At 33.1% G+C, this 17,535-nt stretch overlaps 1 protein-coding gene across 3 annotated transcripts in view; it reads left to right on the top strand.

The window, feature by feature from the left end:
- The first annotated feature begins 3,081 nt into the window (after positions 1–3,081).
- The window catches only part of LOC124215672 (SEC14-like protein 2), a 34,564-nt gene continuing 20,110 nt past the window's right edge, over positions 3,082–17,535 (top strand). Inside the window, exons 1-3 of one of the 3 annotated variants that reach the window (XM_046619349.2) lie at positions 3,082–3,254; positions 6,582–6,772; positions 10,230–10,358. In XM_046619349.2, coding sequence (XP_046475305.1) covers positions 6,617–6,772; positions 10,230–10,358 — 285 coding nt within the window. In that variant the 5' untranslated portion in view covers positions 3,082–3,254; positions 6,582–6,616. Of the gene's footprint in view, positions 3,255–6,581; positions 6,773–9,559; positions 9,625–10,229; positions 10,359–17,535 lie in introns of those variants that run through there. The other 2 variants (XM_046619350.2, XM_046619351.1) reach the window with 2 other exon arrangements.

The following is a 17,535-nucleotide window of genomic DNA, read 5'->3' as shown; positions in this document are numbered from 1 at the left end:
CCCTATTGTTTGGCCTATTGTTTTATTTTTTTTCTAGCAATTTATATGTATAGTTTTCTATGAACGTCGTATGGACTGTGTTGCATGAATTTTTTTATGATAGAAGCATACTGTGAACAAAAAATAAAAAAAAACACGCGCAATTTTTCAAGCTCATCATTTAAATGTGAAGTCATGTGAATTTCAGATTTTTCCATCTAGCCGTTTCCGAGATCGTTGCAGGAGTTCATAGAAAATGCTGCTTTTGAATTTTTTTTAGATAGAAGCATGTATTAGAAAAAAAATAGGACGTGGTGATTTTTCAGGGTGTCTTATAACACTAAAAAAAAAATTATCGGAATAGCATTATCAATTATGCTACAAAGCTTATCACAAAAAAAAGCTTCGGAGTATTCTCAAAATAAACCAAAACAAATCTTGGCTTTCAAACAATGTTGAAATATTGAAGGTTGGATGCTTTTTAACGATATTTTCTCGCTTTAAAGCAAAGCCTCGCGGTTCTGACAAGCAGAGCAAGAGGAGGCATTATTTCGAATGAAACGATTTGTGGTCATTGTTATATTTATCGTAACGACGTTCAGTCTTTTGAACCTAACCGTTCCACACGTCCCCCTACATATAGTGTATACTTCTTTTATCTTTGCCTTTCGTTGAGAATTCTCACTTCTCTTCCTATATTCTGTGCTGCATACCGATCCATTTCCATCATCACTTAGCTACAAAATGTGATTACTTTTATGTTCTTGGCACACCTAAGTCTCATCATCAGTCTACAGAGGTTTGTTGTGGAAACAGAACACTTGTGGGATGTTTATCCAATTTTTTATAGGTTGATAGCCATCGGGACCTAGATTTTTGTGCGGACTGATTTTCTAAATACTGCGTAAAAACGTCAAGATTATATTTATAAATCGAAAATTCGTCCAAACGTCAAATAACTCTGAGTCACCGTGAAACAAGAATAATACTTCAGAACCTTGTATACCTACTATATACAGAGAGAAGAAAGAGGTGATTGTAATACAAATATCGTATCTTGTAAATCTGTGAATCGTTATAGAATTTGGAATATGTAACTGTGACTTGCTGTAAATTTTACGTTATGTCGTTGCTCATACGAGAAATAACTACACCCATGATAGTTCGCGTAATGCCCTAAATACTTTCCGGAAAAGTTGGCCGTAAAGCGAAAAGCCGTACATCGAATCAATTATTTCGATACAAACCCATACAAATTCAATCAGATCTGTTCCACTTTTTTATAAAATAATATAGATTTTAGTTCATAAAGCATTTAGTTCTTTTTATTTTCTTTAAGAATACTTACATAAAAATAATTTTTCGGGCCGTATAACGAAACATTGTGGGCCGTAAATCGAGAAAGTGCCGTAGGTAATTAAAAAAAGTCATTATAGCGAAATGCCGTATAAAGAGTGACCATATAGCGAGTTATAGGTGTACCTACCTGATTTTACACTGTGGTGGAAAAAAAGTATGGGCACTTTTCTCAAAAGCATGCCATTTTCATCTCTGCTGAAGCATTGCGAATTACGTTTATGGATTCAAATTGTACCTATTTGGATAATTATTAGTTAATTAGCCGCTAATAATCAGATGTGATTTTCATTAAGTTGGAGCTCAAATGTTCGAAAAAAACTTGATATTCTAACTGTTGATCATATAGAATTGTAATCGATCAACCGTTAGTAGTTATTAATTGTGCGGCCATGTTATCTAAATGTGAAGTGGGCGTAACCCTCAAGTTTCGAAAATTTGGGGTCCAACAGAATGAAAACCACAACTGATCATTAGCAGCAAATCGCAGTCTTATTTAAAATTTCCAATCATCAATCCTTTGCAGTTATTTCACTATAGCGGTTGTGATGTTTTAATGTGAAATTTCCCGACGATTGATAATTTTGAAAATTTAAGGTGCGTGAATGTATGTGAGTTTGTACCCTAGGTGGGATATTTGGCTCGCGCCAAGTATCGAAGGAGTAGAGAAAAAGATGAACTGAAATATTCCGCATCTGTTATATGTTTGCGGGGTTTTGATGTTGTAGTATTTTTTTCACCATTCCCCCCTCAATGCAATTGAAATGTTCTATATTCGACAGATTTGCTCCGACATCTTCCTTGGATATTCGGACGTTTCTGAAACACTTGAATATTTGAACTGATTAGTTTTTGCGACATTTAAACGTATTCGGCCATTACAGCAGGCAGCGCAAACTTGACGCACAACAGGGTAAACTTTGCAAAGTGGAATAGTTATTATGTAGTTTTCGGACATTTATGGTAAATGAACTTTAGGAACGCCAACAACTTGAACCCGTTGCGCAAAATGATCAGGTATCAAGTTAGACTTGAAATTGACTACTTAAGCTGATCGTCTCAATTGCCGTTCATTAAAATGTGACGTTACAAACTCACAATGGTTAACGCGTGCTATAAGACCTGTTATACTGTGCTACTGTCGACTAATTCGAAATATGAGCTACTTACGAACAATTGTTTGATATCGCCTTCAACTTGAAGTTGACGGACTTTGCTATTCCAAAAAGAGAGAGAGAGAGAGAGAGAAAAAATCTGCGCGACAAATATTCGCTGTTGCTTTTAAATATTTTTACTACTACTACGTGATTAACAAGAATTATTTTCCGGAAATGGTCGATCTGTATAGGAGAAATTAACTTCAATTCGAAAAGAATTTCAGTAATTGTTCCCAGAAAATCATTCTTTTTTTTTCTGATTTTTTCCCTGCAAAGTTTTTTTCATTTCCGATATTTTCTAAGCCACTCCGCGATTGAAAAATAACTTTTATTTCCTGTTACTCTGAATATTTTTTTGCGATTTTGTAAGAGGCCCGAGAGGAATACGCGCTATTATTTTTCTTTCCTTCTTTGGCTATCCGCATGCGATCAACTTATTCAAGTTTGCCACTCGCAACAAGTGTATAGTGTCTTTTCTATTATTCGCGGGTCTGCCACAGCTAGCCGATGGGGCGTTCGATGGGATTCGGAAGTTGTCGGCAAGGTTCGTAGCCTTTCGCAGCGTTGCTCGCTTCTCGTTCGTCACTTGTTTTGAGTACGGCAAGCACCGCGGAATTACCAACAAATGTGTTGTGTCGGGTAATGGTGGCGTAGGCTAAAATACGCACTGTGATTAACACCGTGATTACACAAACAATTGACCTTAATTGTGCGTATCAAGTTATGACTTGAAGGTACGGTGGACACTCTTCTCTGACAATGGTAATATTATTTCATTTGCGTTTTAACCGTAGCTGACAAACTAACTTACAATTAACGCATCTTATTTTCCGAATGCATATACGTATTGTTCTTTTATTACCAGAAATAATTTCGCTTATATCTATAATTACGATCAGCTGCTCCACTTTATTCAACATTCACGCGATATTCTTAGCCATATTTACACTATAGCATAGTCTTTTCGCACTATAACCTTGTTAATTTTTTTTTTTTTTTTGTTCTACTTATGTTAACACAGTCCGGAGTTGTGAGTGCAGCTAATATAATAATAAATGCGTCATAAAAAATAACTGCAGATAACCCTTCCGTTACTCAAGTGAAAAAAATATTTGATAATCCACAATCTCTGTGCTACAGTCTTAATTCATGATTCCCAGATTCTTGTCTGACTTTGGAAACATATAGTAATTCATTCTTATCGTATGACCCGTTTGTAGTGTTTTCAAAATTTTCTCACTATACGGTACTGAATACACCTATTACACGTATAATTAGAGACGTCATTAAATTAACGCAAATGTTATTCATAAGCAAACTACTCACTGCTCTCATATATTTGTATGATAAATATTTTTCATTCTTGTATTGCATTGAATTATTTTATACTTTACATTATATACTTTATACTTTACATTATAACAACGTTCCAAACTTCAAGCTCATGGAAGTTTAACCACATAATCTTGATTACTAACCCGTATACACATTTAGACTAAGGATATGTTGCAATTTATTCCACATATTACAAGCATGAATATTTACACTCAACTAATATTTGTAGAAGTAATATTTCTTTAACCCATACAGTTTTAACTTTAATTCCATTGTCTTAAGGTTAATATTCACAAGTAAACATTATATTTGATAAGCACTCAGTTTATTTACTCAGCTCAGTGATTCATAAATCGTCAAGCCTATAATATAAGGCTGGAAATGCAGGTTTTGAAGATGAGGTTCCACTGATTCGAACATAAACTCAAATCGAATAAGGAGTACTTATGGGTTCAGTCTATAGTCATAATACAATTTGGATCCGGTAAATTTTGAGGTCCCATTGAAAACTGTCAATTCCTAATAATTCTCTATCGACAATCCAAACCTTTGCATTATTTTTTCATTAGCTTTATTACAACTGTTTCAATTTTAATTAGGTTTTTTCCCAGTTGGGCAATTGAAAATTTATTGTTTCGTAAATGAAGTTCGTGATTTTGAATTTATATGTCACTATATTTAAGTGTGAAACACGTTTTTGAAATGTTGTAAAGAAGTCTAAGGTTATCCAGTTCGAACACTCTAGATTAATTACACGACGGATCCAAAATTGGAGAACTGAAAATTTAGAGATATTATCAATGTCACCCAACGACAAAACGCTAACTTACATTTAGTTGATACACCAAGAAGGCACATAATTGACGAACATAATGGTAACCCCGCGAATACATATCAGTTTTCTAATAATATATCAGACAATAAATATCTGAATAGGTAATAAGTATAATTACTGGCAAACTTATCCAATCGTTTTGATAAATTCGAGCACGAATATTTTCTTAAAAAATTGTTGTACATCTTGTAGTGCAAAAAAGTTGGTGTAGAAAAAAAAAAAAGTATTATTCACTGCCATTGATTTCCGAAGAACTGGATTTTTATGTTCAATTTTTAAGATCCTACCATTGCACTTTACGATTGTAGATAGTAATGTTACATTACACATTGTCACCCTGACCTATAAACATAGTAGCAATCAGTGCCGCCGGTTCCGTTACTTTCTCCTTGATACATTATTTGTTACTTGTTTGAGAGATTGGCTAAATTGTTTACATGTGTCATAACACTCGGCTAGTCACCCATGAATGTAGATTGGTAATTCCTTTGAAAAACGTTGCCATCCGAAAGAAATATAAAAATTAAATTGAAAATGGAAAATTTAGGCAAATAGCCTAAGAATTTTAAATATGTCGTGTCATTTTGAAAACATTTAACACATTAAATAAACATGTGTATTATTCAAGTGATTTGTAACCTTTTAGATTAATGGCTTAGATTTCACTGATGAGGTATTAATCAGTTAATTTATACTAGACCTTTTTCAAATTGTAGGTGAAGTTGCGATGAAATGAGAATCATGGGAGTCTGAGAAACCAAACATTTTAATTAGATCCAGAAAATTTAAAAACATTGGGAAATTCTTGAGACAAAATAGATTAGCAAACTTCTTTGAGAAATGCAGACAAACTGTATGGAACATAACGGATCGGTCTTTTTACGGGCTACAATTTTTGTAGAAAACAGTTTTTTCTAAGATCAACACTTATTGAAATAAAATATAAAAACTTTTAAAAATTAAATTTTGTAAGTTTTGACCTTAAAAATCAAATTTGCGGGCATTTTCACTATAATATTCGTAATGAGTCAAAATATATGAGTATACGAAGTATATCAGAATCAAATTGATTGGAGGTATGGGCTTTTGGAAACTTTGTCCTAAGGCTTATTCGAAAATGAGTCAAGAAAACTATCCAGAATTAGGTGTTTTTTTACACCTAGTACCAATTCAATTTAAAGTAGTGTACAAAATATATTTTATACTAGTTCTAATGTGACTACAGAAATAGTTTAACAATCGTGTCTTACCTAGAGACAAGAATCTACTTAGAAAACTGTTGAAAGTCGTAACATCCTTTACATTTTTATGACATACTTTTCTTCTTACAGCTTTATCGATCAAGCTGTTTTCAGTGAAAAATTAATTTGCCCACACATTTTTTTTTTGTTCAAAACTCTAAACTCCTTTATTTGAATGAGGTTGAAGTTAGTAAAGTTAATGCAAGGAAATGTTTATCGGGAAATCGCGGTTTTCCAACAATAGAATGATTTTAAAACGAGCTGAAGTTGCGAAATATAAATATAAGCTGCTTTATTATGGTTTAGCATATTCTAAATAATCCTAAAGTCGCGAAATGACGCTGATTTCTCACAGTGCACGGATAAATTAATGTCAGGAACTCCATCCTGATTAATATTGGAAATTCAAGATATTTCATAAAAATTAGATTCTCGAACTTCACTACCTTATTCGAGTGAACATTAGAACGTTTGGCTGCCAATTCCGACTGCTAACTTCAGCCTCGTACTGATGTACGAATATAAGTTTCCAAGATTTGAACTCATACCAATGCAAATCTAATTTCTCTCAATGCCACTAACAAAAATATTCCTTTTCGCTAATTTATTAGATTACTTGTGTCTAAACTCGGAAGATCATGGTTAAATTTGATTTATTAACAATGAATTTTATTTCAGTTTTGGTCGTGATTGCTCAACATCATTTTGGCCTAATGTCTGTATGGTCAACAAGCACTGGGCGCAACTCAGTGTTTGCTGCAGAGGGTGCACCATCTCTCCTCTCTCACATACCTGTTCACGCACATGCACATACTGAACAGCGCAATAATAACGGCCATTGCTTTCATAGTCGTGCCCACAGTTGTCAGGTATGTTATGAATTGTAGTTAAGTGTGTGAATCATTTAATTAGCCATCTTTGGTTGGTATCTGCACTTACCAAAATTCCTACAGATAACAGAGTTATAATTAATTCAGGCATATTAATCTTAGCTTTTGCTTATTTCGTCTATATCAAAGATCAAAACACTGTCCATGATATTTATGTAAAGTTTATCCCGAGTATCGAATCAAAATTTTTAGAAATGTATTAAAGCTGAATGTATCCGGTGGTCTAATATAAGTCATTTTGTGCCATGATCAGCACCTTGAATATAAAAGGCACCGTGGACTTGCCGTAGAATTACTACTGCCGACAGTCACGATTCTTGGTTCCACGAGTTGTCACGATAAAGTCCTTCCCTTTTTATGCTACAGTCCAATACTTTATGGAATCGTTGCATGAAATGAATGATAAGTTTGATATTTTAATTTGCTGCCAGATTTGTTGCTTATTCAGTTTTTAGTTGCCAAAATTCATATTATCTATATATCCCCTCTCAAAAAGTAATCCGTTATCACGACTTGTCTTACATTTCGGTCATCGCTTTTTTGAGATGTAATTCGAGTTTAGCTTGCCCGCGCCATGGCTTTTTGCGGTCCAATCCACAATATGGTCTCCATATGTTTGCTGGATGTCTTGCGGTGTTGAAAAATCTCAGTAGAATCCGATTAACAGCTTTTACAAAACTAAGAATGGATAACTCTGTCTATATTAATTAAATTTCAACTCTTGATACTTTGCAGTATTACAATTCACGTTAATTTCTTCAAAGTTCTGAACTTTTTTTGAATCTCCGTAAACAATTTGGAGGTTGGCGCACATGTTGCAATGCATTGTGTCTTGGCACTTTAAGAAGCTACAGAGGATTGTGGTCCTAGTTTCTGTAACTAGTTTTAATTTTTATTCACCCAGTCCAGCAGCCTAGGTTACTTGGAAAATATTTTTCAAATTTGAATTAAAAATAAATATATTTCAGTAAAAAATAGTAAAATTAAAATAATTCTGAAACATTCAATGCAAAATGAATTATTTTTCTACTTCAGAATAAATTGAAGCAGATGAGCTTGCAAAATATAAATATATTAACACTGTATCAAGGTTCACCGAATTTCAAACAATCCTAGAGTTGCGAATTAACGATTTGAAAAAAAGAGCCTCGTTATACAAACATAATGAATTTCAATCCCGTCAGCCCTAAGCTATTTGCAGAATAAGTTTCTTTTGTTATGACGGAAAATATATATATTACTTTAAATGTGACCCGCTGTAATTCAGGTAATTAACGATCTTTTGACTTCACATTTTGGAAAAATACTTGTGAATTGTGTTCAGAAATAGTCTGTGTGTCAAAAAATTATAAACTTTGATACTCAATGGTAACTTATTTCACTCGTATACCTATAAATTGTTGTCTCAATCACACTTCGATGCACTATAATACCCTGGAAGATTAGCAATATGTAATTAGGCTGAAACTTTTAATGAACAAAATGTTGGCGAGGTATCGAGAGATTTGTTTTTGAAATTTTCGTTTTCATTGATCCCGCCTTTAAAAAAAATCCATATAATCCATTCCACACAAATTAAACAGCTTAACATTTTGAAAACTGTTGTATTTGGATTTGCTTCATGCAATAATAATTTCATATATAATATGCAAGATATCTTAGAGGCTATTTTACTTTAAATCAGTAACAATGTATTCAATAAAATCTATATCGCACAGCTGAAACTAGTTTATTAACTTTGATGCCTAATGTTAAATTCGACGCTCTCAAGTTACTAACAACCTTATTTAGATTTTTTGTGGTATTATATGCACAATTAACACTGTTCAATTAACCACAATAGCTATGTAATACTAACAGTGCTGGAAACAAAACTGGACGAGACTGCCGAGTCTTGTCTCGGTTACAAAAAAACCTCAATTTTTACCTGGTCTCGGGCTTAATGGAAAAAACTCAATTCTCATTTCTAGTCTTTCTCCTGCCTTGGTATGGTCTTGGTCATGCTTGGTGATTCCTCGGCATTCAACTATATAAATTTCGAATTTTTTATATAAGTGCATCAGTTGGTTCTATGAAAATTTTGGTTTTGATGGATGAGAAAAAACCTGGTATATTTATTTAAAATTAAAAGTATTTTAATAGAAAATATCTGTAACTTGGAGAAATTTATGCAATTTTAGGAATATGAAGTGATATTATGCATTACAGTTTTCCTTTGAACACTGACTAATATTGACGAGACTCTTGTCGAGACTTCAGGACAATCTTGGTATCGTCCCGAATTTTTCCACTGTGATCTTATTTTGGTCTCGTTCTGAAAGTCAAGACAAAACTGAGACGAGACCAAGTCCAAGGTTGTTCTTGTGTCCAACACTAAATATTAATAATATCATTTGAATTTTTGCATGTATTATATTATTTGCTGTTTCAGTACTCGATAATTCAGTCACACACTTATGTAACAGTCATTTTATAACACTGTTCTTCTCAAAACAGTGAATTAGGGATCTTGTTTTATTTTACCGGACAACGAGATTTTGCATTATTTCCTAAATTGTTCGAAAAATTGCTTCATCACAAAGTAGACATGTTAACTTCGTGAAGTACAAAATGTACTAGAATTTACAAGGAATGTAATTTGTAAAATCCTTTGACACTTGTGAGTAATTTTTACTTACGTAATGGTACTTGACCCACTCTGGAGTATAAATGTAGAAACATTTTTAGTTTTCTTATTAATCTTGGTTCGTATTTTCTTTGGTTCAGCACCCGTTGGTTATTTTATCTTCCGTGGGACTTGCTACACACACTTCTATTGGCAACATCATATGGTACGTTTTCACTGACGTTTTCACAACCATCCTTTCAAAAAATTTATACAATAACAATTTATCAGTGACTGATTGTTGCTTTTTCTTTCGTGATGGTGTCGTTTTTTTAATCCATCTTCTCCACTTTTAAGAAAAACTGTATCTTCTATTAACATTGTTTATTGTTACTTGAATGTATGCACCTAACCGAATTTATTAGCAAAGAGAAATTTTTATGCTCAAATTTATTCTTCTCTAAAATAATCATTACATCATAGTAATTAGTTTTAAACCTCAGTTCTCTGCATTGTTTAGGAAAACTAGTTAATCTTTTGTAATTATAGACGCAGTTAACCAACTTATTATGTAAATCTAGTCGTAGGTGCAGGCCCAATTTTTTTTGTCCCTTCTATTTTTGATCGATTGCAATACAGTATCGCAAATTTCTTTTTTAAGACAATATTTTGTAATACAGACTAGAAAAAGTAAACACACTTGACTGTGTGAACAGCAAGAACTGCTAGTTATTTTTGGGTAGGATATGAATTAAAGTTTTACCTTAGGTTTAGCTCTCAGTTTTTTTGAATCTATATCCACAAAAATCAGTAATTGTTTTTTGTCGTTAGTCAAAGATGTCACAATCAGGAGATGGGCTACATACTCCGGGCTATTTGTCTTGGAGGAAATTGCAACTAAGCAGAGCCAAACTCAAAGCTTCCAGTAAGACTTCAGCTTTGCTTTCTGGTTTTGCCATGGTAAGATTTAATTACTCATCGTTAAACTGATGTAGCGAAACTGATAATGAGACATTCGATGCATAATTTTGAAAAAATCTCAGGTTATGTAGTTATAGCTTATATACTTTTCTGAAAAAATGAACAGTTCATGCTATGCAACTTCACTCAATCATAAAGAAAATGCATGATGCGGATAATTTCTCGATTCTTCATTTTTTTTTTTTTTCCTCTCAAGCCGAATTTTTTACTGATAAGACTTTAAAAATATTTTTGTACTTGTAAAATTCTATCAATGACTGTGCCGATATATAATAAGAAGATGAAAATGAAAAAATGCATCTTCAATTGTAGCATTACATAACAGGCTTATTAATAATTTATGACTGACACACGTCATTAATTGGGATAGCAGGTTCTGATGATTAACGTGTACATTTTGAATTCAATGTATTCATATAATTACAGGAAATCAGTAATGTAGATAAATCATATTATATAGTACATTCTTATTGGATGTAAGCCATTGAAGAGAATTCATGATTGAAATGTGTTTACACAAACCGAAAATATGTACCTTCCATTTGTGTACCGATCTTGCAGTTTCAAATAGGTAGTTTCAAAGGTACATGTAATAATGTCAACAATTCTATTGGCGTGTATAAATATAATGGAGAATTGAAAGTAAAATAGGCAAATACACCACGTAAATAGAAAATTTGATGGACAGGTGGCCATGGTTGAAGTACAGCTGGATAAGGATACAACAGTGCCCAAATCAATGCTGATTGGATTCGCAATCTGCACAACATTACTGGTGTCTGTTCACATGCTAGCACTCATGATATCCACTTGCATCCTTCCAAACATCGAAGCAATATGCAATCTTCACAGTATTAGTCTCGTCCACGAATCGCCACACGAACGACTTCACTGGTACATTGAAATTGCCTGGGCATTTTCAACACTGCTAGGATTATTGTTATTTTTGTTAGAGATTGCAATTTTGTGTTGGGTCAAATTCTACGAAGTTGAGAAGGCTGCGTCGTGGGCAGCGTGTGTAGTTTTAATCCCGGTGTTGATTGTATTTCTGGCATTTGCAATACACTTTTACAGAAGCTTAGTGGCACACAAATACGAAGTCACTGCAAGTGGCATTAGGGAACTGGAATTGCTCAAAGAACAAATAGAATCCGCAGACCTTGAAGGCCGAAATGGAATGAACCCATTGCAAAGTACCATTCATATTGTATGAGGCATTCTTTGAGGTTACTTTCTGAGATTTTATGGCGTTGTTGTACTGTGCTCAGAAACATAGAATAAAATAAAAAAAACTTAAAAGACGGAAGGGGAAGATATAATTTTCTCAAACTAAATATTGGGCAACACAGAAGTTGAGTTACATTTCTGAAACTGTAATTGTGTGTTGAATACATTTTGCTGCGTAAGGTGGCGTTATCAATTTAAGACACTTGGGTATTTGCATTCGAAGCAAAAAATTATTTTTATATGCGTATAGTCCAGAAAAACACGAAATCATTGGATCGTATTATTTCTTTTTTTTTTTAAGAAAGATTATTGCGGGTATTACAAGCAATTTAAGTTCACCGGTTTTGTAATAATTATAGATATACCTAACCTGATCTACTTCAGCGTGGATGACGTCATATTATTATAGTTTTAAGACTGCTGTATTTTCGACAATTTTTATTTAATGAGACAAAAAAAAAAAAAAAAAGAACGAATACGACCTAGCTATTTTTAGTTTCTTTGCTAAATACGTACGTACAATTTTTCCATGCAAAGACCTTATTCTACGATTCATATAGTTTATTTCTGATAGTTAAAGATTACTCTAAATAGGTAAGAAAAGTCATAAAAGTACGCAAACCCCGGCCTATTACAGTAAAAATAATGATAATTTATTGTAACAGTGTAGGAAATATTTTTTTCACTCATACGAAAATGTCGCGATTGACATTTCAAGCTTTCTTTGAATAATATAAAGTACACGGAATTCTTCAATTGATTAAGAACTGAAACTGGTTATAACGACAGTAAAAATGTATCCAGAATTGTGAAACATTTGAATATAATGAATAATTCGTCAGTGACACTTCCATAGTGATAGTTTGTAGAATTAATTGGCTAACTTCGTTTCAGTTTCTTCTTTGTAAGGAGCAATTCGAGGCACATGTGTTCCCTTTGTTGGTGAATTTTGCAAGTTCCGCAGTGAAGAATAACTAGAATTAAACCTGAAGAGCATTAAAATCTATTCTTAATTAACGTCAGAATCATGAAAAACTATTAGAAAAATTCCAAATGTCATTATTATCGCCATTTTCTCATGTGCGTTTCGTTGGGCCACCGAATTCTTGGATTATTGCCACATCAGCCTGTAGTCCTCACGTTGGGGCTTGAATATTGCCAGAGTTGTTTTGAAACGCTTCTTTCAGCGGTCGAACGGTCTTTATTTACTGTTACCGTGGACTGTAATTTCTCATAAACTTCAAAAACAAAAGATCCAGTAACACAAAAGCTATAAAAAAACATCAACTTAATTTTTCTTACCGTGGCTAAAAATCTGGCTTCTTTCTTCGCTTTTCATCGAGCATGAATCAACTGCGTAGATCTGTGTAAAGGTTTCTTAAAATAGGCTCTGAGATGTGATATTATTATATATTTTTTTTTTTCTTGTAAATTATCTTGAATGGCCGTCTGTAGATCAACTTTTTTTTATGAAATTTAAGATCAGAAGTGCAATTCTATAATTCCAGTAGTTGGCTGAAGTCATAAGTGAACGTCGTGCCACTTGTTACCTGGCTGCGACTCGCTAGTGTAAAGTTAAAGACTATTAATAACTTATACGGAATTACACGGCAGGGGGATATATTAAACAGGTTTCGAATTACTGTCAAATACGTCTGCTTAAAATGGTCAAATTGTTTCAAGTATTAGTTGAAATATGTTAGTCTAAAAACATGTTTACTTTTGCATAGTATTGGTTGCCAGTCTATTACAACGTAATTTGTTATATATTTTGACTCTAAAATATACATTTCATTGAATCTCAAACCAATTACAAAATACACTTGTAAATTGTAATGGAAACAAAAGCAATACACGTGCAAACTATTGATCATCAAAATGTTACAAATTTAAAATCAACCTAACTAATAATATTTAAGTGCGGATATTTTACATGATAATTAACTTTATATCGTTATTGACACTTTATAAAATATTTACATTAATGATAGTCGTCATATAGTTAATATTTTCCGTTACATAGTTAATATTTTTAACGCTAAGAAATTAATTGGACAGAAAAGAGGAATTCCGATGATCCTAGCGGTATGTTTTGTTAAGGATGTTGAGGTTTTACAGTCCTGTAAAAAAATAAGTCGAAAAAAAGTTTAGCAGTAGGTACGAGATTGAACTCAAGTTAATTAAGCTGAATTTTTACAGGAAATGTCTTCCCAATAGTAATATAAAATAAATAAATAAAACCGCAAATTCGGATAAAGACAGTGTAGTTATTAATAATTCAAAATAAGTCACGTTTTTTATTTCGTTTTCTCAATAGTAAAATCGTATCATTTGTCCAACATCGATGGATCAGAGCTTATTTTGTTCGTGTTTGGATATTCTGCAAATCACCTGAAATAATGTTCGAGTAGTGTTACCGTTATTTGAATCAAGTATAAGTTTAGTGATTATCACCTTTAATGATATGGTGCACAACATTTTTGTGATAAACTGAGATCCAACCCTAGAAATACATCTCAGGCAATTTGTGAGGTATTCATTCGCGGAAATAATCGGCAGTGAATCATCGAAATTTGATAAATAATACGGTTTTAATACAAACAAACGAAACGACAATATGATCTTTTCAAAATTATTAATAACCAAACTTTGTTAATTTGAGTTTACAGACTCTGGCATGCATATATACGGATCATTTTTACGGTTTTACATACGTAAGTCTGTGTACGAATAATTTTCTTATGTAACACGAGCAGAGCTTATGCGTTTTTTTTTTGCTTGTGTTCTGTACATAAAGTAATCGTTTCTACAGCAGTAGAAAAAAAGAGCATTGGAGTAGAGAAAATTTTACTTTTACATTACAGTACTAAACAGTGCTCTTTTTTCTACTCCGCTATGACAAAAAATTAGTGAATCACACTTTTGTTACATAAAGTATCGTGCGCGCCATGGAGGCAAAGTTTTTTTTATCACATGTGCTCGTATTGCCTTTGGATCGCGCATTCCATAAAATACAAATGAAGTAACTTTGCTTGAATTATTAAACGCTCAATTTTATTTTACTAATTTTTATACTACAGGCCTGTACTTTCTAAACATCCTTAAGCACCGTTTCATAAGTTTACGGGCCATAGAGTATTTGATGGCAATAGTTTATAATCCTTTTGGTATATAATACATTTCCCCATTGGACTGAAAAAGTCTTCCACTTTTAATATTTGTTTTTACGCAAGTGAGAGTCTCTGCCGTAATAAGCTTTACGAAAGACTTCACACGTAGTGTAGTGGAAGCTCTGATTCGGCGATTTTCAATATCTTATTTGCTCAGTTGCATCTTATGAAAAAAAACATCGTGATATATGGATAGTTGACAATCTTAATTTCGCTTGCGTAGTGATTAAACAAGCGATTTAATTATTGAAATGCATTTGAATCACTGTAAAATATTAATGTTATTAAAACATTCCCATTTGTGCATAGTGACTTATCTTTAAGACGAGAAAAATATTGGCTAACACAGAACCCATTAAACGTATGCCTCACATGTTATAATTGAATCTTAAATTCATTATGTATAAACTATTTTGCATAGTTTGTGACAAAAATTGCTTCTCTTTTGGTATGGAATTAAAATGTAAAAATACTTTTGCAACAATGACATTGTAGACGAATGATTTGCTCTGAAAGCAAGTTATCTCTAAAACTTGTTGTTAATCATTGTTTATGCTGATAAATTAGTCCGTCACACGAAATGCCTATCTTCATGATTATAGAAGAAATCACTAATTTTAATGCATGTACATTTGTCTTTTGAAGACTTTGAAATTACAGAAAAATTATAAGCAAGATATAAAGTTACATTCACAATTCATCTTAGACGCAATAAACCTATTTAAATTTAATTATGTTTATTGAAAGATCATGCCACATTATTGCGCTACTTACCCAAACACAATTAATTCTTACGTGCTGTTTAGTATATTTTATGTTCGTGGTTTAGCCATTTTTACTAGTGACTTATCAAACATGTACACTCTATTTGAAGAAATATCAGAATCAAAAAACCCTTGATAAAACAGAGTGTGCGTCTGTAAACGAATTTGAATTAAATTTAATAAGAGTAAATTCATTCAAAACCGTATCTTTGAACAAAGTAAAATATGTTAAAACCTGCGAACGTCTACTAAAAAGTCAATGAGTTACTAACATTACCTTTGGAATATTTATATTAGTGTAACGTGGTTGGATACCGAACGCATATTATCTGTATTATTGTAATGAATCATAATATTACTCGCCCTAAAATAAATTCCTTGCATTTCATCTGCAATGATTCCTTTTACTTTCCATATGCAAAGTCTCACCAGATCTTTGTGTCGTTGCCGAGTGTTTTCAACATCATATAGTATGTGCATTGTTTTTGGTTGCTTGAAAAGAAATTCGGTTTGTCAGAAAGCTTATAGAATCCTAAGCGAATTTGTTTTGTTTATTCTCTACCTCAGTGATTGTAGCGCCTTGCGATTTCGGTACAGAATTCACAGAATATCAACGGGATTACAAAAGGAGATACATTTTTAATGAATTCTCAGGCTTGCAAGTTTTAATGTTTGTAACTTGAAGCGTTCCAAAGTAAGTGTAGATTGGAAAAATTAATTTTACACAGTGTTCAATTTTCTCTGAAAAATATACCGTGAGATCCTCGTATCGGAGAATAAGTTTGAAGACAAAGCAAATTGCGTTAAACGAAGGGATTTTGGCATCATTTGCGATAAAATGACCGTTGATGTGTCTTCCCAATTAGCGTCATAGCGTCATAGAAGTAGCATTTAATCAAATAGTTATTTTCGTGATTTTGAACAGTCATTATGGACAGTCAAAGGGTAAACAGTGATGCCTTTATCCCTCCAAAATTACTCAGGGAGCGAATAAAAATTTGAATTTTATCCAATAAAACTTTACACCCAAGGTACGAAAACTACTGCAGTAGAACTCCTGTATATTCGAACCACCTAAATTCGACTTCCCCTACTTTGGAAGCGTTAATACGTAAAACTGCTTGCTTCCGCTTGCTTCCATCCATGAAGTGACGCGTTTGAAACGGGGCTCGCTTTCCTCGTGCCGCTAACTTTACATTCGGCAAAATCGCCTCCTTTCCGCCCTTGATACACAATGTAATATTTTAGGTCGAAGACAAAAAAATTGCCTTGTCGAAATTGGTATAACGTTATTTCTCTCTTAAATGGCCCATTTTGCCCGCCTATTTCCGATTTTTGTTCGAATTTCATGCCGAGATGCATTTTTGTGTAAAATATAACAGGTGATATTATAAAACTGAAAATGAAAAAATTTTTTTGCGATCTTTCTGTATCAGCATTTCTCTGGAATGCGCTTTAGACGTTCTTTCTGGGCCATTATGCATTTTTTTTGTACAACATAAAAGAGATAATACGCGTTAATTGAAGGGGTGCTAATATACATTAGTCACTTTTTTTTTTCAGCAAAGTGGCTTTTGCATATCCTAAAACTGGTGCTACAGTAATCGGTTTTTGAGGCTTCTTTTTAGATCACAAGTAAGCATTCTTGCGTGGTCTAATGGTCCGAATGAACGAGTCCGTAAGTGCAGGGCACTGCCATTAACCTCACACCTTTCGTGCACTTTTGATTGCTTTCGAAGAATATCGATACATACTGTCTTTAGCACTCTTCAGTCAACGCTCAATGGCAAGTGTGACAAAATCGGCAATTCGCTACGTCGTGCCTGCTTTACATGCTTGAAATGACGAGTCAAAGGGGTCGCAGAAAAATACATTTCAAGCGTTATTGACATTTTTTGAAATTCCATTTAGATGGACAGGGAGCCCATTATACCCACCTCTTCTCTATATAAAAAAAAAAAACGTGTTTAATTAAATGCCCTATCTCCGAATTTA

Source organism: Neodiprion pinetum, chromosome 3 (assembly GCF_021155775.2).
Source record: "Neodiprion pinetum isolate iyNeoPine1 chromosome 3, iyNeoPine1.2, whole genome shotgun sequence".
Taxonomy (NCBI): domain Eukaryota; kingdom Metazoa; phylum Arthropoda; class Insecta; order Hymenoptera; family Diprionidae; genus Neodiprion; species Neodiprion pinetum.
This window is presented reverse-complemented; position numbering and strand designations above follow the sequence as displayed.